General features: G+C 40.8%; 1 protein-coding gene across 1 annotated transcript in view; it reads right to left on the reverse strand.

The window, feature by feature from the left end:
- LOC148775810 (ATP-binding cassette sub-family C member 4-like) overlaps nt 1-27,585 on the reverse strand; it is a 148,190-nt gene that overhangs the window by 25,015 nt on the left and 95,590 nt on the right. Inside the window, exons 25-26 of the mRNA XM_088842649.1 lie at nt 21,670-21,825; nt 10,298-10,387 (exon numbers count right to left, since the gene is read on the reverse strand). Of these exons, the coding sequence (XP_088698775.1) occupies nt 10,298-10,387; nt 21,670-21,825 (246 nt within the window). The remainder of the gene's footprint in view (nt 1-10,297; nt 10,388-21,669; nt 21,826-27,585) is intronic.

Raw genomic sequence — 27,585 nt, forward strand, 5'->3', positions numbered from 1 at the left:
TATCCTTGCCACCACTTCTTAATCTATCCTGCTTCTGTTAGGTCCATGCCGTGTTTCCCCTTTATTGTGCCTATCCTTGCAGGAAATGTTCCCTTGGTATTGCTAATTTTGTTGAAAAAAATCTCTGGTCTTTCCTTTTCTATTGTTTTCCTCTATTTCTTTGCATTGATCACTTAGGAAGGCTTTCTTATCTCTCTGTGCTATTCTTTGGAACTCTGCATTGAGATGGGTATATCTGACATTTTCTCCTTTGCCTTTAGCTTCTCCTTTTCTCAGCTATTGTAGGCCTTCCCAGACAACCATTTTGCCTTGTTGCATTTCTTTTTCTTGGGGATGGTTTTGTTCACCAACGCTTGTAGAGTGTTACAAACCTCTGTCCATAGATCTTAAGGTACTTCAGAATTAATCCCTTGAATCTACTTGTCACTTCCACTGTATAATTTGTAAGGGATTTGTTTTAGGTCATATCGGAGTTGCCTTGTGTTTTCCCCTACTTTCTTCAAGTTAAGCCTGAGTTTGGCAACAAGGAGTTCATGATCTGAGCCATAGTCAACTGCCGTCTTGTTTTTGCTGACTGTATAGAGCTTTTCCATCTTTGGCTGCAATAAATATAATCAATCGGATTTTGGTATTGACCATCTGGTGATGTCCATGTGTAGAGTTGTCTCTTGTATTGTTGGAAGAGGGTGTTTGTTATGACCAGAACGTTCTCTTGGCAAAACTCTGTTAGCCTTTGCCCTGCTTTATTTTGTACTCTAAGGCCAACCATGCGTGTTACTCCAGGTATCTCTTGATTTCCTACATTCGCATTTCAGTCCCCTATGATTAAGAAGACATCTTTCTTGGTTTTAGTTCTAGAAAGTCTTCTAGCTCTTCATTGAACTGTTCAACTTCAGCTTTTTTTAGCATTAGTGGTTGGGGCATAGACTTGGATTACAGTGATACTGAATGGTTTCCCTTGGAAATGAACTGAGATCATTCTGTCATTTTTGAGATTGCACCAAAGTACTGCATTTTAGACTCTTTTGTTGACTATTTTTTTGCAGCCAAACAAAAATAAATTGGAGATTTGAAGCCAGGCAGCCTGGGCATAAGTCTTGCCTGCCTGTGCCAACAGGACAAGTTCCTGAACCTACTCTATCTTATCTTCCGAAACTAAGTCACTTCAGTCATGTCCGACTCTGTGCGACCCCATAGACGGCAGCCCACCAGGCTCCCCCATCCCTGGGATTCTCCAGGCAATAACACTGGAGTGGGTTGCCATTTCCTTCTCCAATGTGTGAAAGTGAAAAGTGAAACTGAAGTCGCTCAGTTGTGTCTGACTCTTAGTGACCCCATGGACTGCAGCCTACCAGGCTCCTCCATCCATGGGATTTTCTAGGCAAGAGTACTGGAGTGGGGTGCCATTGCCTTCTCCTAAACTCTAAGTAAGACTATAATATCATAATTATAAAGGTGTGTACAACCCCACTTCCAAGTAGCAGCAGTTGCGCAGGCACAGGAGGGTCAAAGGGAGCTACTCCATGTTCAAGGTCAGGAGGGGCGGCCATGAGGAGATACTCCTCATCCAAGGTAAGGAGCAGTGGCTGCGCTTTGAGCAGCCGTGAAGAGATACCCCACAACCAAGGTAAGAGAAACCCAAGTAAGATGGTAGGTATTGCGAGAGGGCATCAGAGGGCAGACACACTGAAATCATAATCATAGAAAACTAGTCAATCTGATCACAAGGACCACAGCCTTATCTAACTCAATGAAACTAAGCCATGCCGTGTGGGGCCACCCAAGCTGGGCGGGTCATGGTGGAGAGGTCTGACAGAATGTGGTCCACTGGAGAAGGGAATGGCAAACAAGTATTCTTGCATTGAGAACCCCATGAACAGTATGAAAAGGCAAAATGATAGGATATTGAATGAGGAACTCCCCAGGTCGGTAGGTGCCCAATATGCTACTGGAGATCAGTGGAGAAATAACTCCAGATAGAATGAACAGATGGAGCCAAAGCAAAAACAATACCCAGTTGTGGATGTGACCGGTGATAGAAGCAAGGTCCAATGCTGTAAAGAGCAATATTGCATAGGAAGCTTGAATGTTAGGTCCATGAATCAAGGCAAATTGGAATTGGTCAAACAGGAGATGGCAAGAGTGAACGTCAACATTCTAGGAATCAGTGAACTAAAATGGACTGGAATGAGAGAATTTAACTCAGATGACCATTATATCTACTACTGTGAGTAGGAATACCTTAGAAGAAATTGAGTAGCCATCATGGTCAACAAAAGAGTCCAAAATGCAGTACTTGGATGCAATCTCAAAAATGACAGAATGATCTCTGTTTGTTTCCAAGGCAAACCATTCAATATTACAGTAATCCAAGACTATGCCCCAACCAGAAACGCTTAAGAAGCCGAAGTGGAGTAGTTCTATGAAGACCTATAAGACCTTTTAGAACTAACACCCAAAAAGATGTCCTTTTCATTATAGGGGACTGGGATGCAAAAGTAGGAAGTCAAAAAACACCTGGAGTAACAGGCAAATTTGGCCTTGGAGTATGGAATGAAGCAGGGCAAAGGCTAATAGAATTGCCAAGAGAATGCACTGGTCATAGCAAACACCCTCTTCCAACAACACAAGAAAAGACTCTATACATGGACATCACCAGAAGGTCAAGACCAAAATCAGATTGATTATATTCTTTGAAGCCAAAGATGGAGAAACTCTATACAGCTAGCAAAAACAAGACCGGGAGCTGACTGTGGCTCAGATCATGAACTCCTTATTGCCAAATTCAGACTGAAATTGAAGAAAGTAGGGAAAACCACTAGACCATTCAGATACGAACTAAATCAAATCCCTTATGATTATACAGTGGAAGTGAGAAATAGATTTAAGGGACTAATCTGATAGAGTGCCTGATGAACTATGGACGGATGTTTGTGACATTGTACAGGAGACAGGGATCAAGACCATCCCCGTGGAAAAGAAATACAAAAAAGCAAAATGGCTGTCTGGGGAGGCCTTAAAAATAGCTGTGAAGAGAAGAGAAAAGCAAAGGAGAAAAGGAAAGATATAAGCATCTGAATGCAGAGTTCCAAAGAATAGCAATGAGAGATAAGAAAGCCTTCCTCAGTGATCAATGCAAATAGACGAAAACAACAGAATGGGAAAGACTAGAGATCTCTTCAAGAAAATGAGAGATTCCAAGGGAATATTTCATGGAAAAATGGGCTCAATAAAGGACAGAAATGGTATGGACCTAACAGAAGCAGAAGATATTAAGAACAGGTGGCAAGAATACACAGAAGAACTGTACAAAAAAGATCTTCACGACCAAGATAATCATGATAAAGTGATCACTGACCTAGAGCCAGACATCTTGGAATGTGAAGTCAAGTGGGCCTTAGAAAGCATCACTACGAACAAAGCTAGTGGAGGTGATGGAATTCCAGTTGAGCTATTTCAAATCCTGAAAGATGATGCTGTGAAAGTGCAGCACTCAACATGCCAGCAAATTTGGAAAACTCAGCAGTGGCCACAGGACTGGAAAAGGTCAGTCTTCATTTCAGTGCCAAAGAAAGGCAATGCCAAAGAATGCTCAAACTACTGCACAATTGCACTCATCTCACACGCTAGTAAAGTCATGCTCAAAATTCTCCAAGCCAGGCTTCAGCAATACGTGAAATGTGAACTTCCAAATGTACAAGCTGGTTTTAGAAAAGGCAGAGGCACCAGAGATCAAATTGCCAACATCCACTGGATCATGGAGAAAGCAAGAGAGTTCCAGAAAAACATCTATTTCTGCTTCATTGACTATGCCAAAGCCTTTGACTGTGTGGATGCCAATACACTTTGGAAAATTCTGAAAGAGATGGGAATACCAGACCACCTGACCTGCCTCTTGAGAAACCTGTATGCAGGTCAGGAAGCAACAGTCAGAACTGTACATGAAACAACAGACTGGTTCCAAATAGGAAAAGGAGTACGTCAAGGTTGTATATTGTCACCCTGCTTATTTAACTTATATGCAGAGTACATTGTGAGGTACGCTGGGCTGGAAGAAGCACAAGCTGGAATCAAGATTATGGGGAGAAATCTCAATAACCTCAGATATGCAGAAGACACCACCCTTATGGCAGAAAGTGAAGAGGAACTCAAAAGCCTCTTGATGAAAGTGAAAGAGGAGAGTGAAAAGGTTGGCTTGAAGCTCAACATTCAGAAAACTAAGATCATGGCTCTGGTCCCATCACTTCATGGCAAATAGATGGGGAAACAGTGGAAACAGTGTCAGACTTTATATTTTGGTCTCCAAAATCACTGCAGATGCTGATTTCAGCCATGAAATTAAAAGACGCTTACTCCTTGGAAGGAAAGTTATGACCAAACTAGACAGCATATTCAAAAGCAGAGACATTACTTTGCCAACAAAGGTCTGTCTAGTCAAGGCTATGGTTTTTCCCGTGGTCAGGTATGGATGTGAGAGTTGGACTGTGAAGAAAGCTGATCGCCGAAGAATTGATGCTTTTCAACTGTGGTGCTGGAGAAGACTCTTGAGAGTCCCTTGGCCTGCAAGGAGATCCAACCAGTCCATTCTAAAGGAGATCAGCCTGGGTGTTCATTGGAAGGACTGATGCTAAAGCTGAAACTCCAATACTTTGGCCACCTCATGCGACGAGTTGACTCACTGGAAAAGACTCTGATGCTGGGAGGAATTGGGGGCAGGAGGAGAAGGAGACAGCAGAGGATGAGACTGCTGGATGGCATCACCGATTCAATGGACGTGAGTTTGAGTGAACTCCGGGAGTTGGTGATGGACAGGGAAGCCTGGTGTGCTACAATTCATGGGGTTGCAAATAGTCGGACACGATTGAGCAACTGAACTCAACTGAACTGTACCTCTTAACATTGTTAAGAATATTAAATGTGTCAGTGCATGCAGAATTTGTAACAGATCAATAGATATTGCCCATGATTAATAATGCTGCAGCTTGCCCCTCCTCATGCTCTGCTTCATTTTCTCCTTTGCACATATCAGCACTATTTTCTTACATATGCACTGGCTTGATTTTCAACTTCTCCTGGAGAATTTCAGCTTCAGAAGGACAGACATTTTGTCTCTTGATGACTGTGACAGCCCCAGAATCTGCAGCATTGCCTAACAAGCTCTTAGTAGATATTGGTTGGCTGAAGGTGGGCTTCCCTGGTGGCTCAGTGGTAAAGAATCCACCTGCCAAACAGGAGACTTGAGTTCAATCTTGGGTGCGATCCCCTAGCTAAGGAAATCGCAACCCACTCCAATATTCTTGACTGAAAAATTCCATGGACAGAGGAGCATGGCGGGCTACAGTTCATGGGGTTGCAGAAGAGTCAGATGCGACAAACAGCAACAACTTGAATGAAGACATAAGTGACTCTAATTGCATGACATAACTGTTCCTATTAATTAGAAACTAAATGCATATGGATAAATAATTTATATCTAACACTGTTTTCTTAGTAAGTGTAGTTGTAAAAAGGATATATTCTTATAACAATTAACTGACTCCAAGATATAATATCACACTTTAAACAAATGAAAACACTGAAAATGTTATAATTTAAGGAAAATAAAACAAATAACTACTATTCAAAACTATACATCTCAGCCTAGAATACCTCAGATTGTTTTTGAGCTTGGGAAAATAATAGAATACAGCAAAACTGGAAAATAATAAACTGGACTTATACGGCACCCTGTTCCATCATCACTCTGTGCACTATGTGTAGTAGGTACTCACACCCCTCACAGGGGGTGAACACAGAGGTCAGGTGGTTTCCACATTTTGTGGAACTTTCTTACTTTTCAAAGAGAAAATCTAGTGTGGGCCAGGAGACACTGAAATGCAATAAACAGATGGGGAAGAGCTTTTTCCCAGAGCAGGGCCAGCAGTAAAGGAAGTTCACCTAACACAAGGCCCCGGGAAATGGACATGTGACCTGTCTCCACTGCAAGGACTGAAGCACATGGTTCCTGATGCACAGGCTGCTGACGCCCAGGTTTCTGCATCTTGGTTTCCTGTGTGATGAGACACACTTGTGTCCTAACAGAGACGCTATCAATGTCGGACATTTAACTGCATGATTTCTTCCCAGTTTTGACAGAACATTTTTGTTATTGTTTAGGTGCTAAGTCGTGGACCTTATGGACTGTAGCCCACCAGGTTTCTCTGCCCATGGGATTTCCCAGGCAATAATATTGGAACGGGTTACCATTTCCTCCTCTAGGGAATCTTCCCAACTCAGGGATCAATCCCACTTCTCCCCCATTGCAGGCAGACTCTTTATCACTGAGCAACTGGGGAAGCCCCCATACTCTACCTTTAATTCCAAATCCCAATATCTAAGGTGTTTTGGCTTTGCTTTTTAACAGAAGCAACACATCAATGATTCACTTCCAGAGTTCTATCTACTATGACCTTTTAACCTCTGAGTGATAAAGTGCTTCATCCTTAGGCACTACTCATGTTATATTTTTGGAGCTGCCATTGCTTTTTAGCACCCCAATAGCGCTAATTTCTGATGAACTTTTATCAGTTTACCGTAAGTTGGCAAGTTTTCAGTACATGAAAAATGTATTTTCAGCATATTTAGAAAAATAAACAAAATGAGACAGGCAACATCCATAGGACTGTCTTCCTTCTGAATGTCCATCTCGGCCAAGAAAGAAGGAGGAAACAGAACTAGAGGACCTTAAAAAATTTCTAAGCCATCTTTTCCTTTTAACTGAAGTTCATAAAGAGGAAAACATAGTGGTTCCCTCCTATTCATTCTCAGATTAACTCTGTAAGTTTGGGTTCACATATCCAGTTAGGCATCATACACAAGTTAATAAATAGGGTTTTTGGTTCACTTAAAAACTGACTTCATTGATTTAGTGATACCTCTTGATGAGGGTGAAAGAGGAGTGAAAAAGTTGGCTTAAAACTCAACATTAATAAAACTAAGATCATGGCATCCAGTCCCATCATTTCACGGCAAATAAAAGAGGAAAAGATAGAAGCAGTGACAGATTTCCTCTTCTCGGGCTCTAAAATCAGTACAGATGGTAACTGTAGCCTTGAAATTAGAAGGTGATTGCTTCTTGGCAGGAAAGCTATGACAAAATTAAACTGTGTTAAAAAGCAAAGATATCACTTTGCTGACAAAGGTCCATATAATCAAACCTATGATTTTTCCAATGGTCATGTACAGATGCGAGAGCTGGACAATAACAGAGCACTGAAGAATCGATGCTTTTGAAATGTGGTACTGGGGAACACTATTGAGAGTCCCTTGGAGAACAAGGAGATCAAACTAATCAATCTTAAAGGAAATCAACCCTAAATATTCTCTGGAAAGACTGATGCTGAAGCTGAAGCTCCAATATTTTGGCCACCTGATGCAAACAGCTGACTCATTGGAAAAGACCCTGATGCTGGGAAACAATGAAGGCAGAAGGAGAAGAGGGAGACAGAGGATGAGATGGCTGGATGGCATCATCTGTTCAATGGACATGAACTTGGGTAAACTCCAGGAGATGATGAGGGACAGGGAAGCCTGGCACGCTGTAGTCCATGGGGTCACAAAGAGTCAGAGGTGACTTAGCAACTGAACAACAATAACTTAGGGTGATAAATCACCCCTTTATCCAGATCCTCTAGGAATTATTTCTTTACCACATTTGTATGTTTTTCAATGAATGGTTTGGTAAGTTTCCTTTTAAAATAGTCACAAGGAATCAATTCCTAGAGAAACATAATGTTGGGATGATTTCTCTAAGTGATATCACCAAAATTAACAGGGTTAATTCCAGAAGCAATACATGGAAACCACACACTTGACTCTGTGAAATAAACTCACATTTCTTTCTTTTTATAGAAAGTTACAAATGTAGTTTAAATAGAAGTAGATCTTAGTATTATCTACTACTTCAGCATTTTAATAATTTAGATTGCCTCTCTATCCATGGAACAGTATGTTCTAAAATTCTAGAGTAATGCTACCTGAGAATCTGTGAAGAAAGGTCTCAATCTAGGAAACAAATAGAAAAATAATTTACCAATACTTTCAGTTTTGTTTTTTTTAGATGTGTCCCAATTTCATCATTAAATTTGTCCTATGAATTCAAGAGTAGTGGGTCATCCTATCGTTCTTTGCGTTTAATGGTTAAATGCTCTACACACCTCTTCTCTTGTAGAATTTTACTGTAAAAGACTCACAAACTTAAATGAAATCAGAGGTGCACTGCTTTTCGGGGAGAAGAAGGTGAAGCAATCGACCCAATTTAAGAAAACAAAATCCACATGCTGCTGAAAAGCAGGGTGGGTGTATAAAGACTCAGTGGTGACATCCTTCAGAAACCAGAATTACTGGCTGGAAATGGTCATACCTCCAAATCTGCCTGCTCACAGTCAAGGCTCACCTGCATATTACAGATTTCAGAGCTTCCCTGGAAGGGTGACAGTAAATGACAAACACACCAATTCAAACCAACGTGAACAATCAATCTCTCAGATTTGTGTAACAACAACAAAGATTTTTTAAAAATACACCACACTTCTCTGAAATGAAAAGATCAATCAAACATTTATTAGTAGTAGTTATTTAGGTTGAGTGTTTTCCCTGTGTTTTCCTCTAAGAGTCTTACAGTATCTGGTCTTACATTTAGGTTTTCAACCCTCTTTGAGTTTATTTTTGTATATGGTATTAGGGAGTGGTATTTTACACATAGCGTCCAGTTTTCCCACACCACTTACTGATGAGACTGTCTTTTCTCCATTGTATATTCTTGCCCCCTTTTTCATAGATTAGGTGGCCACCGGTGTGTGAGTTCATCTCTGGGCTATCTAGCCTGTTCCATAGATCTGTATTTCTATTTTTGTGCCAGCACCATACCATCTTGATTACTCTAGCCCTATATTAAACTGGCCAAAAAGTTCATTTAAGTGTTTCCATAAAATCTTATGTAACAAACTTTTTGGCCAACTCAATAATATATTCTGAAGTCAGGGAACCTAATTTCTCCAGCTTCATTTTTCTTTCTTAAGAATGCTTTGGCTACTTGGGATCTTTTGTGTTTCCATTAAAACTGTAAAATTTTTGGCTCTAATTCTATGAAAAATGCCATTGGTAATTTGACAGGGATTGTATTGAATCTGTAGATTCTTTGAGTAGTATAGTCATTTTCACAATATTGTTTCTTCCAATCCAAGAACATAGTATATCCCTCCATCATTTTTGTGTCATCTTTTGTCAGTATCTTGTAGTTTTATGAGTACAGGTCTTTTGTCTCCTTAGGGAGGTTTATTCCTAGGTATTTTATTCTTTCTGTTGCAATGGCAAATGAGATTGTTTTCTCAATTTCTCTTTCTGATCTTTCATCATTAATGTATAGGAATGCTCATTCTTACTTTTTAAAAGCAAAAGACTATGTATGGCAAAACCACTACAATATTGTAATTAGTCTATAATTAAAATAAATAAATTTTAAAAAGAAGTCTAGGGTTTCTGCCATCAGTAGAACTGATTTGTAAAAGGAGTGCAAATACGCAAAATAGTTTGTATTAAAATACAAACTGACAGCAACTTAATAGTCAAATTTTTCTTTCATGCAAGGGTGAGGAAATTCTAAGAAGTGGGACAAGGGAAAACATGGCAGAAATAACAGAAAATTCTCTAGAAATGAACCAACCTACCAATATAAAAACTGAGCAGATGTTCCAGGGTTCTGTTATCTGCATTAATGGTACAGCATTAAAATGACATAATTGCTAATAAATAATCATCATTAATTCCGACTATATAATTTATCTTTATAAACACTTTCCTATGAAACTTCTACAGTTTATTAGTATGATCTTGTTTATATCTTTTAGTTAATAAGGAAAAACTACTGTTGTCTCCACTTAGTAGATGTTTCCTAAGACCACAGGAATAAAATGAATATTGGAGTGTAATGGAATAATTAATTCCCTAGGTCACTAGTAGAATTTGATCCCACAGTTTTAACATCTAATTGAGTGCTCTGCTAAGGACAAGATAATGTGTCTATTTGTTCAGGGTTCTAGGGAAATAGCTAAAATGAAAACATGTCGCATTACATTGTTGATTTTCATCATCATCAATACACACATTTTTAAGCGCACCCATGTCATCCAGTGTTTTCCTAGGAAGTTATCGAAGTCAGTGAAACTGATACGCTCCCCTTAATTATCTGCAATGCTCTAAATGTAAGCACACAAATACTCATGCTAACAAGTTAATTACAGTTACCATTAATAAATACCTCTTCTAAGGCATTCCACAGTTCGTTATCCGTATGCTCATTAAAGGGATCCAGATTTTTCCTCATTGTTCCAGTGAATAAAACAGGTTCCTAAATACCCCAAAACAGAGAATGTTATTACCTTAACCTCTTTTCATTTTATTCCAATATGTACAGACTGTCAAAATTAAAATACAAAAACATCTAAATTCATTATTATTAATTATAAAGTTGCAAATGTATGTTTATAAAAAAGTATCTCTAAAATAATTTTCCATTGTACAAAGTGTGCTACAAAATATCTTCTGAACTACTGAACACTAACAGGAAAGTGTTGAAGAAGTTTTTTTCATCTTAAGGAAAAAACTGAAGACAAAGGAAGATTTGATTAAAAAAAAAAAAAAAAAAACCACCCTGGTAATAAATATCTGTTTAAACACTCACACAAACTGAGGAAATAATCACATGAGAAACTTAACATCAAGATCTACATAAATTAACTGTCAATCCTGGTGTGACTGGGAATTACCAACAGCATGATTAGTAGCGGTTTGTGCCTCAAAGCAAACCATTAAATATTTACACATTAGCACTGAAGAATAAACTAGGCTATTTTCTCCATTGGTCAGACTGTCTTCTAGGATTTGGAATCTCTCCACATGTGTGAAATGAACATCCCCACGTGTGCAAGGGGAACGTCAGCTCCTGGGGTCTACAGCATGTCTGTCCACGGAGAGATCCCCTCTGATTTTGCATCAGCTGGTCCCACGTTCTCTCACCTGTGGGTCAGGATGACCTGCCTCAGAACCTCGTTATTAACTGCAAGGCCAGAAGGACCTGAAACCCACTGTGACCTGTGTCATGATACTTTAATTTAAATAGTTCTTCCTATTCATCTGCTTCAGGAGAAGCCACAAGTAAATTACTCTGGAAATATGTCTCCTCTTGGCCTCAAGAGAGAATCCTGTACATAAGCTCATGGCGGCCATTTACCTTTTCTTCTGGAAGGTTCTAGTAAGCCAGGTCATAAGAACATGGGCAGCAGAGAAGAGCCCAATAAGCTCCTTTCAGTGAAGGGGCAGAACAAGGGGAGGCACACGTGTGGGAACAAGAGGAGATCTGATGCTTCCACAAGGGCCCAGAACTGCTCGGAATCCCCATGTTCAAATCCTGCCTGGCCTTGGGGCTGGACTTTCCTCCTCACTTCACAAAAGCCTGAGAGGAAAGATGAAGATAGATAGACATTTCTTTTCCCTAATCATGAGGAAGAATGATACTCAGGAAGCCTTCCAAACCTTCCTTCAATATGGTCCCAGTTTTAAGTCTGGTGAGAGAGAAATGAATACAGAAAACTCAGGGTGTGCCACCAAAAAAAGACATATCCCTGAGCAAATCCACAATTAAAAAGATATTATAAAGGGAGATTTATTCGCACAAAGTTGATTAAGTGGCCAATATGCTTCCAAAGCACTGAAAATCACTAGTCATACAGTATTTCAGAATGAGTACTGAACTGAGCTAAAAATTTTCAAGACCCAAATTTAAGATTTCCCTTAAAACTCGAATTTAGGATCAAAGACTAAACAAACTCCCATGGATGGAGGAGCCTGGTGGGCTGCAGTCCATGGGATCGCTAAGAGTCGACACGACTGAGCGACTTCACTTTTCACTTTCATGCACTGGAGAAGGAAATGGCAACCCACTCCAGTGTTCTTGCCTGGAGAATCCCAGAGACGGAGGAGCCTGGTGGGCTGCCGTCTATGGGGTCGCACAGAGTTGGACACGACTGACGTGAATTAGCAGCAGCAGCGGCAAGCGTTCCTTGCCACGGGAATAACCATCATTCTACTTCAGATTTTTATTAAAAACTTGTTACTCTTTGTAATTATCAACCCTAAGATTCCCACATGCTGGAGATTTCTCATCCTTCAGCTATGTCCTTGAGTTCTGCACAAATCATGTAGCCAGGTGAGGGGAGGCTGGTCCCCAGTATTCTTCCTTCTTCCTTCCTCCATCTCCCCTCCATTTTCCAGGTTCTTTCAAGTAAGCAGGCTGCTCCCTGCACATAATCTCAATCGGTGTTCTTTCTGGGGGACATATTTAACTACTTCAGATCCTGAGCACAAAGGATGCACATACTTCAGCTACCTGTTGTGTTTAAGGAAATTTTTTAAGAACTTTCATTTTAGATTATTCCTAAAATTTTGAACAGAAGTTGAGGAGCACCTTCTTAAGAACGCAGTACCCATCTCTGAAAGTTCCCCCAGGACTGATGGTCTATATCCCACTCCCCTGTCTCTGCTCCTACCCAGGTCCTTGTTACCATCACATCTCCCCCAGTTCTGACCTGTTCACGGGGGGTCAGCAGTGATGGGGATGAGCCTGGGAGGAAGAGAGACCACCATGGAAGCTCCCTGCTGCTTCCAGGATCACAGGGACCAGGGATCCAGGGAAGATGGTGTGGGCCTGGCTCACCTCAGAGAGACAACTCAAAGAAACAGCACTGGGCTCCCCCTCTGCAGAGTCTGCTCTCAACTTCCTAAGTTACCTAAATTGGGGTATTGAGACACAAGCATCACTGCTTCCTACTCATTTGGGAGGAAGAGGAATATAAGTTTTTGCACTTAGACAAGTAAATTCAAGTAGCCAAACTACCAGACTTTCTCCCTAAATTGGGGTATTGAGACACAAGCATCACTGCTTCCTACTCATTTGGGAGGAAGAGGAATATAAGTTTTTGCACTTAAACAAGTAAATTCAAGTAGCCAAACTACCAGACTTTCTCTACCTCTGCAGCTAGCAAGACCTTGTAAAGACAAAGGGTTCTTGGTTGGGGAGGGATAACATTTTGAGTATCTTCTCCTGACACATATCAGCCCGTGACATACAAGTGCATAAATCCATTTCTAAACTGATATTGTCCAAATGAGGGACAGAGCAATAGTAGTATCGTCTGGCTTTCAGCTCAGTCGCTCATTCATGTCCAACTGTTTGCGACCCCATGAACCACAGCACGCCAGGCCTCCCTGTCCATCACCAACTCCCGGAGTTCACCCAACCCATGTCCATTGTGTCAGTGATGCCATCCAACCATCTCATCCTCTGTCGTCCCCTTCTCCTCCTGCCCTCAATCTTTCCCAGCATCAGGGTCTTTTCCAGTGAGTCAGCTCTTTGCATCAGGTGGCCAAAGTATTGGAGTTTCAACTTCAACATCAGTCCTTCCAATGAACACCCAGGACTGATCTCCTTTAGAATGGACTGGTTGGATCTCCTTGCAGGCCAAGGGACTCAAGAGTCTTCTCCAACACCACAGTTCAAAAGCATCCATTCTTCAGCACTCAGCTTTCTTTATTGTCCAACTCTCACATCCATACATGACCATTGGAAAAACGATAGCCTTGAATAGATGGACCTTTGTTGGCAAAATAATGTCTCTGTTTTTTAACATGCTCTCTAGGTTGGTCATAATTTTCCTTCCAGGGAGTAAGCATCTTTTAATTTCATGGCTGCAATCCACCATCTGCAGTGATTTTGGATCCCAGAAAAATAAAGTCTGACACTGTTTTCACTGTTTCCCCATCTATTTGCCATGAAGTGATGGGACTGGATTCCATGATCTTAGTTTTCTGAATGTTGAGCTTTAAGCCAACTTTTTCACTCTCCTCTTTCACCTTCATCAAGAGGCTCTAGTTCTTCCTCACGTTCTGCCATAAGGGTGGTGTTATCTGCATGTCTGGGGTTATTGATATTTCTCCTGGCAATCTTGATTCCAGCTTGTGCTTCCTCCAGCCCAGCTGGCTTTGCTCTATACTTATTCACTCTTCCTATGTTTTGGGGAGTCCTTTCAAGTGGGATGGTAAGAAAAATGGGGGAAATATCTGATGAGTACAACACGGCTGAAGAATTGATGCTTTTAAACTGTGGTGTTGGAGAAGATTCTTCAGAGTCCCCTGGAGTGCAAGGAGATCAAACCAGTCAATCCTAAAGGAAATCAACCCTGAATATTCACTGGAAGGACTGATGCTGAAGCTGAAGCTTCAATACTGATGTGAAGAGTTGACTCATTGGAAAAGACCCTGATGCTGGGAAAGATTGAAGGCAGGAGAAGGGGATGGTTGGATGGCATCACTGACTCGATGGACATGAGTTTGAGCAAGCTCTGGGAGTTGGTGACAGACAGGGAATCCTGGCGTGCTGCAGTCCGTGGGGTCACAAAGAGTTGGACATGACTGAGAAGTGGACAAGGTGGAGACTGGAGAGTGTAGGACTCTGTCATATGACCAGTACTTTGGATTTTACTCTGCTGCGATGGGAGTCTTTGGAGATAAAACTGAAACTCTTCGCTGTACAACTGAAACACTGTGAATCAACTATACTTCAATTTAAAAAAAATGGACACATATAAAATTTGAATCCTGACTCTGCCCCTTACTTGAAAAGTAAGATAAGCTCCCATTGACTCAGCTTTTAAATCTGTCAGATAAGGATAACAAACTGTGAGGATTAAGCAGGAAGTTGTGGGATAAGAAACTAAAATGTGTTAACGATTCCATAAACGTTAGGAATTATTATTAATACCCGTGTAACTTGTCAGGGACTCTAACAAGCACTAGAGGAACAGAAATGAGAGATACAGGCCCTGTCCTCAGAGAGAAAGAAAATAGTCAAGAGTGTGGGGAGGGCTGAGAAAAAGGCTGGAGGTCTTGGTGGGGGATTGGAAAGTAAGAGTATGTACAAGGTCATGGTCAGGGAAGAAGCTGGTGGGAGGAAAGCCAGAAATCAAAATACAAAAAAATTTTAGTCTGATTTCTTGCTCTTGGTGGAAAATGTTAGATACATTTTTCTGTTATGCTTTTCTCCAAAATTCCTATTGTGTTTTTTGTTTTTATTTTCTGTTTCTTTGCTTTACTATTCATATTTATGTAACAATTTAGTTTTTATTATTAAACAATAAATATAAAGAAAATCACCAAAGACCAAGAACACATAAACAGAAATTAAAGAGAAAAGTCATTTCAGAAGGTGTTACTCTTTCTACTTAAGTAGAAATAATACCCAAAAGGCCAGTGCCCTGATTCTTAAGAATAATAACAGCTCCTGATGACTGAGCATTCCTAAGAATGAGACATGGGCACAAACATTATCTCACTGTTACATCTTCACCGCAAAGCTGTGGGGCAGTGATTTCCAGACCGGGTTTAAGGACGAGGATGTTGAAGCTTGGCAGCCAAGTGACATCATCAAGGCCCTACAGTAAATGAGGCAGAGCAGGAATAAACTGTGGGTCACACTGACACTTATCTGCACTCAAACATTCTAGCCCTGTCTGCCTCCTGAATGACTTCCTGGGAATCTTTACACATGGCAAGTTCTCTCCAGATCCTTTCTCTTTAATCAACCAACACTGCACCTTGGAGACAAAGGCATATAAAGTGGAATCTACATGGATACAAAGCTTAGCACTGTTTTGTAAGCTTGCTGTCTGGAGTGTGTACCTAGAACATGCTCCAAGGAAGGATGGAAACCAACAGAACAGAACCAAAACATGCTTATGTCAACAAGTGTTTAGTCTTTGCTCAGATGTGCTTCCAAATATTATTGGCAGAGCTAAGAATCATCCAATGTTATTTATTTACAGAGTTATTTTATGTATACAAGCATGCAACTTTTTCCTATTAAGAAGCATTAAAAATAATGCAGGGCATGTTTCTAAAGCATTGCATTCAAGGATATGAAAGGACTTTACAGACATGCCCTTTATTTCTACTAACTAATCTTACATGGCCATTTCCAAGATGAGTACCATCAAAACATAAAACTTGGGAATCTAATCTCATTTATTTTCTAATGTAACCATAAGTTATAAATCTAATAGCCAGAGGAAATCTTTAAATATGGGGACTAAATGTGCTGGGAGAAATATCAATAACCTCAGATATGCAGATGACACCACCCTTATGGCAGAAAGTGAAGAGGAACTAAAAAGCCTCTTGATGAACGTGAAAGAGGAGAGTGAAAAGGTTGGCTTGAAGCTCAACATTCAGAAAACTAAGATCATGGCATCTGGTCCCATCACTTCATGGGAAATAGATGGGGAAACAGTGGCAGACTTTATTTTTCTGGGCTCCAAAATCACTGTGGATACTGATTGCAGCCATGAAATTAAAAGACGCTTACTCCTTGGAAGGAAAGTGATGACCAACCTAGATGGTATATTAAAAAGCAGAGACATTACTTTGCCAACCAAGGTCCGTCTAGTCAAGGCTATCGTTTTTCCCATGGTCATGTATGGATGTGAGAATTGGACTGTGAAGAAAACTGATCACCGAAGAATTGATGCTTTTGAACTGTGGTGTTGGAGAAGACTCTTGAGAGTCCCTTGTACTGCAAGGAGATCCAACCAGTCCATTCTAGAGGAGATCAATCCTGGGTGTTCATTGGAAGGGCTGATGCTAAAGCTGAAACTCCAATACTTTGGCCACCTCATGCGACAAGTTGACTCACTGGAAAAGTCTCTGATGCTGGGAAAGGTTGAGGGCGGAAGGAGAAGGGGAGGACAGAGAATGAGATGGCTGGATGGCATCACCAACTCTGTGGACATGAGTTTGAGTGAACTCCGGGAGTTGGTGATGGACAGGGAGGCCTGGCGTGCTGTGATTCATGGGGTCGCAGAGAGTCGGACACGACTGAGCGACTGAACTGAACTGAACTGACTGACTATTCTACTGTATGTATAGGCACCACATTTTGTTTGTTGATTCATCTGTCAATGGACCCTTGGGCACCTCCACCTTTTTGCTGTTGAGAATAATGCTGCTATAACAAGCATGTTCCAGTATCTCTTCAAGACCTTTCTTCCAATTCTTTTGGGTTTATGCTCTAAAGTAGAATTGCTAGGTCACAGACTATGGTTTTTCCAGTGGTCATGTATGGATGTGACAGTTGGACTGTGAAGAAAGCTGATTGCTGAAGAATTGATGCTTTTGAACTGTGGTGTTGGAGAAGACTCTTGAGAGTCCTTTGGAATGCAAGGAGATCCAACCAGTTCATCCTAAAGAGATCAGTCCTGAGTGTTCATTGGAAGGACTGATGCTGAAGCTGAAACTCCAATACTTTGGCCACCTCATGCAAAGTGTTGACTCATTGGAAAAGACCCTGATGCTGGGAGGGATTGGGGGCAGGAGGAGAAGGGGACGAAAGAGGATGAGATGACTGGATGGCATCACCGACTCGATGGACATGAGTCTGGGCAGACTCTGGGAGTTGGTGATGGACAGGGAGCCCTGGTGTGCTGCGATTCATGGAGTTGCAAAGAGTTGGACGTGACTGAGCGACTGAACTGAACTGAACTGATGATAATTTCATCACTAAATTTTCAGAGCAACCAGCAAGATGATTTTCATAGTAACTGCACTATTTTTCATTCCTATCAGCAATGAACAACGATTCTAATTTCGCTACCTCCTTGCCAATACTTATCATTTTCTATTTTTCTCTCTCTTTTCTTTGATAGCAGACATCTTAAGGGGTGTGAGGTGGCATTTCAGTAGAGTCTGAAAAGAATATCTTGGTTTTAAAATTACCTAGATTCAGTTCAGTTCAGTCAGTAAGTCGTGTCTGACTCTTTGCGACCCCATGAATCACAGCACGCCAGGACTCCCTATCCATCACCGCCTCCCGGAGTTCACTCAAACTCATGTCCATTGAGTCGGTGATGCCATCCAGCCATCTCATTCTCTGTCGTCCCCTTCTTCTCCCGCCCCCAATCCTTCCCAGCATCAGAGTCTTTTCCAGTGAGTCAACTCGTCGCATGAGGTGGCCAAAGTATTGGAGTTTCAGCTTTAGCATCAGTCCTTCCAATGAACACCCAGGATTGATCTCCTTTAGAATGGACTGGTTGGATCTCCTTGCAGTATAAGGGACTCTCAAGAGTCTTCTCCAGCACCACAGTTCAAAAGCATCAATTCTTCCGTCATCAGCTTTCTTCACAGTCCAACTGTCACATCCATACATGACCACGGGAAAAACCATAGCCTTGACTAGATGGACCTTGGTTGGCAAAGTAATGTCTCTGCTTTTAATATCCTATCTAGGTTGGTCATAACTTTCCTTCCAAGGAGTAAGTGTATTTTAATTTCATGGCTGAAATCAGCATCCTCAGTGATTTTGGAGCCCCCCAAAATAAAGTCTGACACTGTTTCCACTGTTTTCCCATCTATTTCCCATGAAGTGATGGGACCAGATGCCATGATCTTTGTTTTCTGAATGTTGAGCTTCAAGCCAATCTTTTCACTCTCCTCTTTCACTTTCCTCAAGAGGCTCTTTAGTTCCCCTTCATTTTCTGCCATAAGGGTGGTGTCATCTGCATATCTGAGGTTATTGAGATTTCTCCCAGCAATCTTGATTCCAGCTTGTGCTTCTTCCAGCCCAGCGTTCCTCATGATGTACTCTGCATATAAGTTAAATAAGCAGGGTGACAATATACAGCCTTGACATACTCCTTTTCCTATTTGGAACCAGTCTGTTGTTCCATGTCCAGTTCTGACTGTTGCTTCCTGACCTGCATACAGGTTTCTCAAGAGGCAGGTCAGGTGGTCTGGGATTCCCATCTCTTTCAGAATTTTCCACAGTTTATTGTGATCCACACAGTCAAAGGCTTTGGCATAGTCAATGAAGCAGAAATAGATGTTTTTCTGGAACTCTCTCGCTTTCTCCATGATCCAATGGATGTTGGCAATTTGATCTCTGGTTCCTCTGCCTTTTCTAAAACTTGCTTGGACATCTGGGAGTTCACGGTTCACATATTGCTGAAGCCTGGCTTAGAGAATTTTGAGCATCACTTTACTAGAGTGTGAGATGAGTGCAACTGTGCGGTAGTTTGAGCATTCTTTGGCATTGCCTTTCTTTGGCATTGGAATGAAGACTGACCTTTTCCAGTCCTGTGGCCACTGCTGAGTTTTCCAAATTTGTTGGCATATTGAGTGCAGCACTTTCACAGCATCATCTTTCAAGACTTGAAATAGCTCAACTGGAATTCCATCACCTCCACTAGCTTTGTTCATAGTGATGCTTTCTAAGGCCCACTTGACTTCACATTCCAAGATGTCTGGCTCTAGGTCAGTGATCACATTATCGTGATTACCTTATTCGTGAAGATCTTTTTTGTACAGTTCTTCTGTGAATTCTTGCCACCTCTTCTTAATATCTTCTGCTTCTGTTCGGTCCATACCATTTCTGTCCTTTATCGAGCCCATTTTTGCATGAAATGTTCCCTTGGAATCTCTCATTTTCTCGAAGAGATCTCTAGTCTTTCCCATTCTGTTGTTTTCATCTATTTCTTTGCATTGATCGCTGAGGAAGGCTTTCTTATCTCTCCTTGCTATTCTTTGGAACTCTGCATTCAGATGCTTATATCTTTCCTTTTCTCCTTTGCTTTTCGCTTCTCTTCTTCTCACAGCTATTTGTAAGGCCTCCTCAGACAGCCATTTTGCTTTTTTGTATTTCTTTTCCATGGGGATGGTCTTGGTCCCTGTCTCCTGTACAATGTCACAAACCTCCGTCCAGAGTTCATCAGGCACTCTATCTATCAGATCTAGACCCTTAAATCTACTTCTCACTTCCACTGTATAATCATAAGGGATTTGATTTAGGTCATATCTGAATGGTCTAGTGGTTTTCACTACTTTCTTCAATTTCAGTCTGAATTTGGCAATAAAGAGTTCATGATCTGAGCCACAGTCAGCTCCTGGTCTTGTTTTTGCTAACTGTATACAGCTTCTCCATCTTTGGCTGCAAAGAATATAATCAATCTGATTTTGGTGTTGACCATCTGGTGATGTCCATGTGTACTTAGATTAATTCCAGGTATTTTCGAGGTCACGGGTAGGTAGCAACAGCTGTACCCAAGTCCACATTCGCCTTCCTTTGGGTGCCACGTTGTACATGTTTCCTAATAAACAGGTATTTCAGGACACATTACACCCACATTCCAAGAAGCACATTTTCCTGGCTCATTCTGTCTCACCTCCTCTCTGTTTCTCATCTCAAGAGGCTATTTTTCTGAGCTTCCTCTGATGGGCAAATGATTACTAAGTATATAAATAAAAAACTCAATTTTTCTTTAATAAGCAAGCCTGTCAAAGCAGAGGGCAGGATGATAGATGAAGACACAGGGACTAGGTTGCCCTTGGCTATACACCTGCTGCTGCTGCTGCTAAGTCGCTTCAGTCGTGTCCGACTCTGTGTAACCCCATAGACGGAAGCCCACCAGGCTCCCTCGTCCCTGGGATTCTCCAGGCAAGAACATTGGAGTGGGTTGCCATTTCCTTCTCCAATGCATGAAAGTGAAAAGTGAAAGTGAATTTGCTCAGTCTTGTCCGACTCTTAGCGACTCCATGGACTGCGGCCTACCAGGCTCCTCCGTCCATGGGAGTTTCCAGGAAAGAATACTGGAGTGCCGTGCCATTGCCTTCTCCATGGCTATATACCTGGAGGATAGTAATTTCTCAATAAATATCACAGAATTATGTTGAGTGAATGAACCACAAGGAGTGACAGGAGTGTCGACCCGTGCATACAATCCAGTCTGCAAACTTTCCCTGAAAGTTATACTACTTTACAAAGAAAAGAAAAGAGAACAGAATCAGAGCCCAGCTCAGCACTCCACCGTCACAGCAGGCACATCTGGGTCTACATGAAGCACTTCACACTAACTGACCTATTCTGTCCTCACAACAGGTTGAGGGGGTGATACCGTTATCTGCCTTGTAAGACAGAAAAAACCAAGGTACACACAGAATTCGGAGTCCCCTGCTCTTCCTCACTATGCTGTATTGCCTCCCTGGTGAAAGTTATTCATTAATGGCTAAATTGTCAAAGTCTCCCCAAAGCATCTATATATCCTATAATCCTCAAAGCCCCACAATTTCACAGAAAGTTCTCCGAGGAGATATTCACTTTTAAAAGATGTCCTCATTTCCCACAGCTAAATTATGTCAGTAAGACACTTATTAATAAAATTCATGTTTATTATGAATTTAGGAATATATATAGGAATCTCTCCAGCACTAAACAAATAATTTATCCTTCTGTTCTCAAAATTATGTGATTATCAGTGGATAACACTGTGAAAACTGAGGATGTCTGAGTCCAGAATTCTATCTCACTGAGTTATTAAATCACATGCACACAAAACTAACAAATGAACAAAACAAAAACAAAACCCGGTATCCAATGAAAGTGTCTGTTGAAAATACCTGCTGCTAAATGTATGCTCTATTGGGAAAAAAAGGATCAACTCATTCACTTAACATGAAAAGACCAATCAACTTAAAACCACTTAAACCTTAGACGCCTTATGAAAAGAACATGTGAGAATGCTCTGCTATGCATACCTGAAGTGCAACTGACATTTTCTTCCTTAAATCATGCAGTCCAATATGTGTTGTCGAGATGCCGTCAATACGAATGATACCTTCAGGTTCTGACAATCTAAAAAGGGCAGCAATGAGGGAACTTTTTCCAGCTCCTGTTCTTCCCACGATGCCAATCTGTAAAGAGACCCAGGGGGATGAAGAATTAAGAGGATGCACAAAACCCAGGAGAACCCTGACTGTTGAAGATGAATTTTAAAAGTTCTATTATAGGTAAAGAATAGACTATAAGTTTCTCAGGCAAGGCCCTGCTGACATTTTGGACCAGATAATTTATTGTGGAGGGTTGGGGGCCTGTTCTGTATATTGTAGGATGATTAACAGTAGCCATGAACCCACTAGATACCAGATGCAACCCCCAAAACTGTGGCGACCAAAAATGACAGAAATTTACAAATGTCCCTGAATGAGACCACCATCATCCCAAGAATACACAATACAAACTATAGTGACTTTCATGACTATTCAGATTTCCCTGATTAAATGCTTAATATGTGGAAAATTGTTTGTTTTCTATAATTATCACATAGTATCCATTACGTGGTATGTTAAAGGGGGAGACATGTATGTGTATGTGGTGTATATGTGTGGGTGTGTTGTATGTAACTAACATTTGTAAATAAAGTAAGAAGATGACGTAAAACAAATAACCTGACTGCAGTGAAAACCCAGCAGTCTCCTAAGTGTTCCATAAGAAATCAGCTTTTAAATTAGTTTTATTTCTACTCCCTGGGTAATTTGACCTTGAGAATTATATGGGTAATTTTACAGAGATATCAACAAGTCAAGTCAGAAGTATTATACACAAACATGTACTCACTTTCTCAGGGATATGTTATTTATTTAAGAGGAATTATTCATTGGCAGAAAAATGAAATCACCTCCTGATATTAAATATCTTAATTATATTCTATCTTGAAAGGAAACATCTTCAAATATAAAATGTATGTCTCATTCTTGAGAGACAGAGGCCAGTAGACAAAACGTACATAATGAGATCAACAAAAACACGAACAACGTTTGCTATTTACATGGGGCCTTTCTTTGGAGCAGTTCAAAAGGCATTTTATTAATACATTAATACTTAAAATTGAACCTTGGAAAAACACATGTGAAATGTCAGTCTATTTATTAAAAGCAAAGCAGAGAGAAATCAAATGCACTAACAGTAAGATTAAGGAATCAATACATCCCAGTGCACCAGTCCCGAGCATCCTGTAATGCATCGAACCTGGACTGGCGATTCGTTTCACATATGATAATATACATGTTTCAATGCCATTCTCCCAGATCATCCCTCACCCTCTCCCACAGAGTCCAAAAGACTGTTCTATACATCTGTGTCTCTTTTGCTGTTTCATATACAGGGTTATCGTTATCATCTTTCTAAATTCCATATATATGCGTTAGTATACTGTATTGGTGTTTTTCTTTCTGGCTTACTTCACTCTGTATAATAGGCTCTAGTTTCATCCACCTCATTGGAACTGATACAAATGTATTCTTTTTAATTGCTGAGTAATACTCCATTGTGTATGTACCACAGCTTTCTCATCCATTCATCTACAGATGGACATCTAGGTTGCTTCCATGTCCTGGCTATTATAAACAGTGCTGCGATGAACATTAGAGTACATGTGTCTCTTTCAATTCTGGTTTCCTTGGTGTGTATGCCCAGGAGTGCGATTGATAGGTCAATGGGATGGGATGGGGAGGGAGGTGGGAGGGGGGTTCAAGATGGGGAACACATGTACACCCAGAGCAGATTCATGTCAATGTATGGCAAAACCAATACAATAATGTAAAGTAATTAGCCTCCAAAAAAACAAAAAGGGAGGGAAAATAAATGCTGTACTGAAAGCGAAAAAAATAAATAAATAAAACACTTTGGGAAAATCTCAGAAAAAAAAAAAGGAATCAATACAATGTAGGTAAAATGCTGGTGGGTGGTGGTTTAGTCCCTAAGTCATGTCTGACTATTGCAACCCATGGACTATAGCCTGCCAGGCTCCTCTGTCCATTGGATTCTCCTGGCAAGAATACTGGGGTGGGTTGCCATTTCCTTTTCCTAGGTAAAATGCTGGCGGGGAATAAAACCACATTCAAATATATATGCAGAAATTGGCCTTTTTTTAACCAATGAATTTTAAAGTGAAAGAAAGTATTATATGATCCGTCATGTCCAACTCTCAGCAACTCCATGGACTGTAGACTGCCAGGCTCCTCTGTCCATGGAATTGTCCAGGCAAAAATACTAGAGTGGGTTGCTGATTCGTACTCCAGGGAATCTTCCTTACCCAGGGATGTAACCCAGGTCTCCTGCCTTGCAGGCAGATTCTCTACCGTCTGAGCCACCTGGGAAGCCCACCTGCAAATTCTCTGATGCAAGCTTTCCAAGAGATGATTTCATCTCTATGTAAAATCTGGAATTGATGAGAGTGTAAGATACGCTTAGATCATTTGTAAATCAGTTAAGTTTTAAAACTCATGGCTTTAAAAAAAGAACAACTAAATCTTTCTGAGCAATACGATCAGAATGCTTAGAACTTTTCATGTTTTCTGATTTGAACCTCTGAAGTTTCACATCTTAGTCTGTCAAATCAATCATGGCATTTCAAAAAAGAATTTATCTTTATAGAGATTAAACATAAGAAAATTGGGTTCAGCTAATTTTATTATCTTATAAATCTTATTATCTTATAATGACTATAAGACATTTTGTTACTGTTCAGTAGTGTCCAACTCTTTGCAACCCCATGGACTGTAGCATGCCAGTTCCTTGTCCTTCACCATCTCCTTGAGTTTGTTCAAACTCATGTCCATTGAATCAGTGATGTCAGCCAACCATCTCATCCTCTGTTGTCCCCTTCTCGTCCTGCCTTCAGTCTTTCCCAGCATCAGGGTCTTTTCCAATGAGTTGGATCTTCATGTCAGGTGGCCAAAGTATTGGAGCTTCAGCATCAGTTCTTCCAATGAATATTCAGGACTAATTGCCTTTAGGATTGACTGGCTTGATCTCCTTGCTGTTCAAGGGACTCTCAAGAGTCTTCTCCAGCTCCCCAGTTCAAAAGTATCAATTCTTCAGTGCCCAGCCTTCTTTATGACCCAACACTTACATCCATACATGACTACTGGAAGAACCATAGCTTTAACTATATGCAACTTTGTTGGAAAAGCAATATCTCTGCTTTTTAATATGCTGTCTAGGTTTATCATAGCTTTTCTTCCAAGGAGCAAGCATCTTCTAATTTCATGGCTGCAGTCACCATCCACAGTGACTTTCAGAGCCTAAGAAAATAAAGTCTGTCACTCTTTCCATTGTTTCCCCATCTATTTGACATGAAGTGATGGAACCAGATGCTGTGATCTTAGTTTTTTGCATATTGAGTTTTAAGCCAGCTTTTTCACTCTCCTCTTTCACCTTCATCAAGAGGTTCTTTAGTTCTTCTTTGCTTTCTGCCATTTGGGTGGTATCATCTGCTTATCTGAGGTTACTGATATTTCTCCTGGAAGTCTTGATTCCAGCTTGTGCTTCATCCAGCCCAGGATTTCGCATGCTGTACTCTGCATGTAAGTTGAATAAGCAGGGTAGCGATATACAGCTTTGAGGTACTCCTTTCCCAATTTTGAACTAGTCCATTGCTCCACGTCCGGTTCTAACTGTTGCTTCTTGATCTGCATAGGCTTCTCAGGACATTTTGTACTTTATGTTAAATCCTAATTTATGTAATACAGATGGGCCATTCTCTGCATACAGGCAGGTCATGGTATGTGTACATGTGGTTCATGCATTCTGTGTTCATGCAGCCCTCAAAGATATTTTGAATATCAAAAATATCGGGTCGCGGAAAGTCGGACACGACTGAGCGACTGAACTGAACTGAACCCTAAAAACCACTGATCACAGATCAGGATAATAAATATAATAATAATGAAATGGTTTGAAATATTGCAAGAATTATCAAAATGTGACAGAGACATGAAGTGAGCAAATGCTATAGGAAAAATGGTGCCAATGTACTTGCCTGACACAGCATTGCCAGAAGTGTCCATTTTCAAAAAAGCATTATCTGCAAAGCACAGTAAAACAGGTGGGCCTAAATTTCTGAGTGTTCTTATACATAAATCAACACACATCAGGACACAGATGAGAACTGATCTGTGAGAATGTGTGTATGTTCCCATGTTATCAGCTCCACCAAAACTGATCCATCTGTGCAAACGGGAACATCTGTAAACTTTGGGTTAATGGACTGAGATATGTAGGGGCACCGAGGACTGCTCATGACCACAGGACTGTGAGTTCCAAACTCCAGTGAAGAGAACTAAAAAAACCAGAGGACTTCCCTGGCATTCCAGGTGTTAAGATTCTGTGCTTTCACTGCTGGAGGTGTGGATTCGATCCCAGGTCAGCGAACTAAGATCCCACGTGCTGCATGGCCCCAGGCCCCCCAAAGAGAAAAAGGCAACTCAAAGAAAATCTGACTCTGATTATTCCTAGAGTTCAGTAATCAAAACTATAGCCTAAATGTCTTTTCTGGGTAACCAAAGGGTTTTACCAATTGCCCGTAGAGAGTGTCACCAGTATCAGTAAGCTTACCTTCTTCTATCTAAAGACACTTGGGGGCTTCCTTGGAGGCTTAGTGGTAAAGAAACTGCCTGCCAACGCAGGAGATATGGGTCCAGTCCCTAGTCCTGGAGAATCCCACATGCTGCAGAGCAACTAAGCCAATGCACCACCACTATCAAGCCCGTGCTCTACAACCTGGGAACCACAACTACTGAGCCTATGTGCTACAACTATTGAAGTGCTCACATCCTACACCCCATGCTGCTAACGAGCGAAGACACCACAGTGAGAAGCCCACATGCAGAGCGAAGACACCACAGTGAGAAGCCCATGCGCAGAAACGAAAGAAAAGCCTGAGGAGCAACAAAGATGTCGCACAGCCAAAAACAAAGAAAGAAATAAAATTTTAAAGACACTTGAAAAAAATCTGTTATTTACTTTGCAATGGCCCCTTTCTGTTTTTCCAACCAGGTTGGTCTCTGATGATGATACAACTTATTAGACACCTGTTCCTGGATCTCTCTTCACACATCAAACTCAACATAATCAACACCCAACACCCCACACAAAACAACCCCTCCACCCATCTTCCCCACTTGACTCTCACTACTTTCCTAGGCTCATAGTGCTTAAAAAACAAAATAAACCCTTTCCTTAATCATAATCAGTGCAAATGAATTTGAAAAGTAGATAAATACTAGCTATACTCTAGCACTCTGAAAAAAATTCTTAAAATGATGTTTTTACTTTCTAGGCTTCTATATGTGTTCTTTTTGTTGTTGCTGTTGTTGTATTTTTTTTTTTTTTGGTATGTGTTCTTAAAGACACAAGTTCACATATTTAAACAAAATGGGATTAATGTGAACATACTGTTATATGTGCTTTCATTTCATATTTCATAAAACTTAGTTTAATGGTTGCATAATATTATAGTACATGTGATCATTTATTTAACAAATCCTCTACTGCTGGATATTTACGCAGCATCAAATAGCTATTATAAATAACTCTGTCTTAAATATCCCTGAAGCTAAATCTTTGCAAACAACCTGAATCATTTTCTTCACATAAATTCTCAGATGTGGAATTGCTGAGAGTCAAGTATGAACCCCTTGGACAGCAAGGAGATGAAAACAGTCCATCCTAAAGGAAATCAGTCCTGAATATTCACTGGAAGGACTGATGCTGAAGCTCCAGTACTTTGGCCACCTGACACAGAGAGTCAACTCATTGGAAAAGACCCTGATGCTGGGAAAGATTAAAAGCAGGAGGAGAAGGGGACGACAGAGGGTGAGATGGCTGGACGG

This window comes from Moschus berezovskii, chromosome 13 (genome assembly GCF_049115385.1).
Source record: "Moschus berezovskii isolate FMDL1 chromosome 13, NW_MosBer_1.0, whole genome shotgun sequence".
NCBI lineage: Eukaryota > Metazoa > Chordata > Mammalia > Artiodactyla > Moschidae > Moschus > Moschus berezovskii.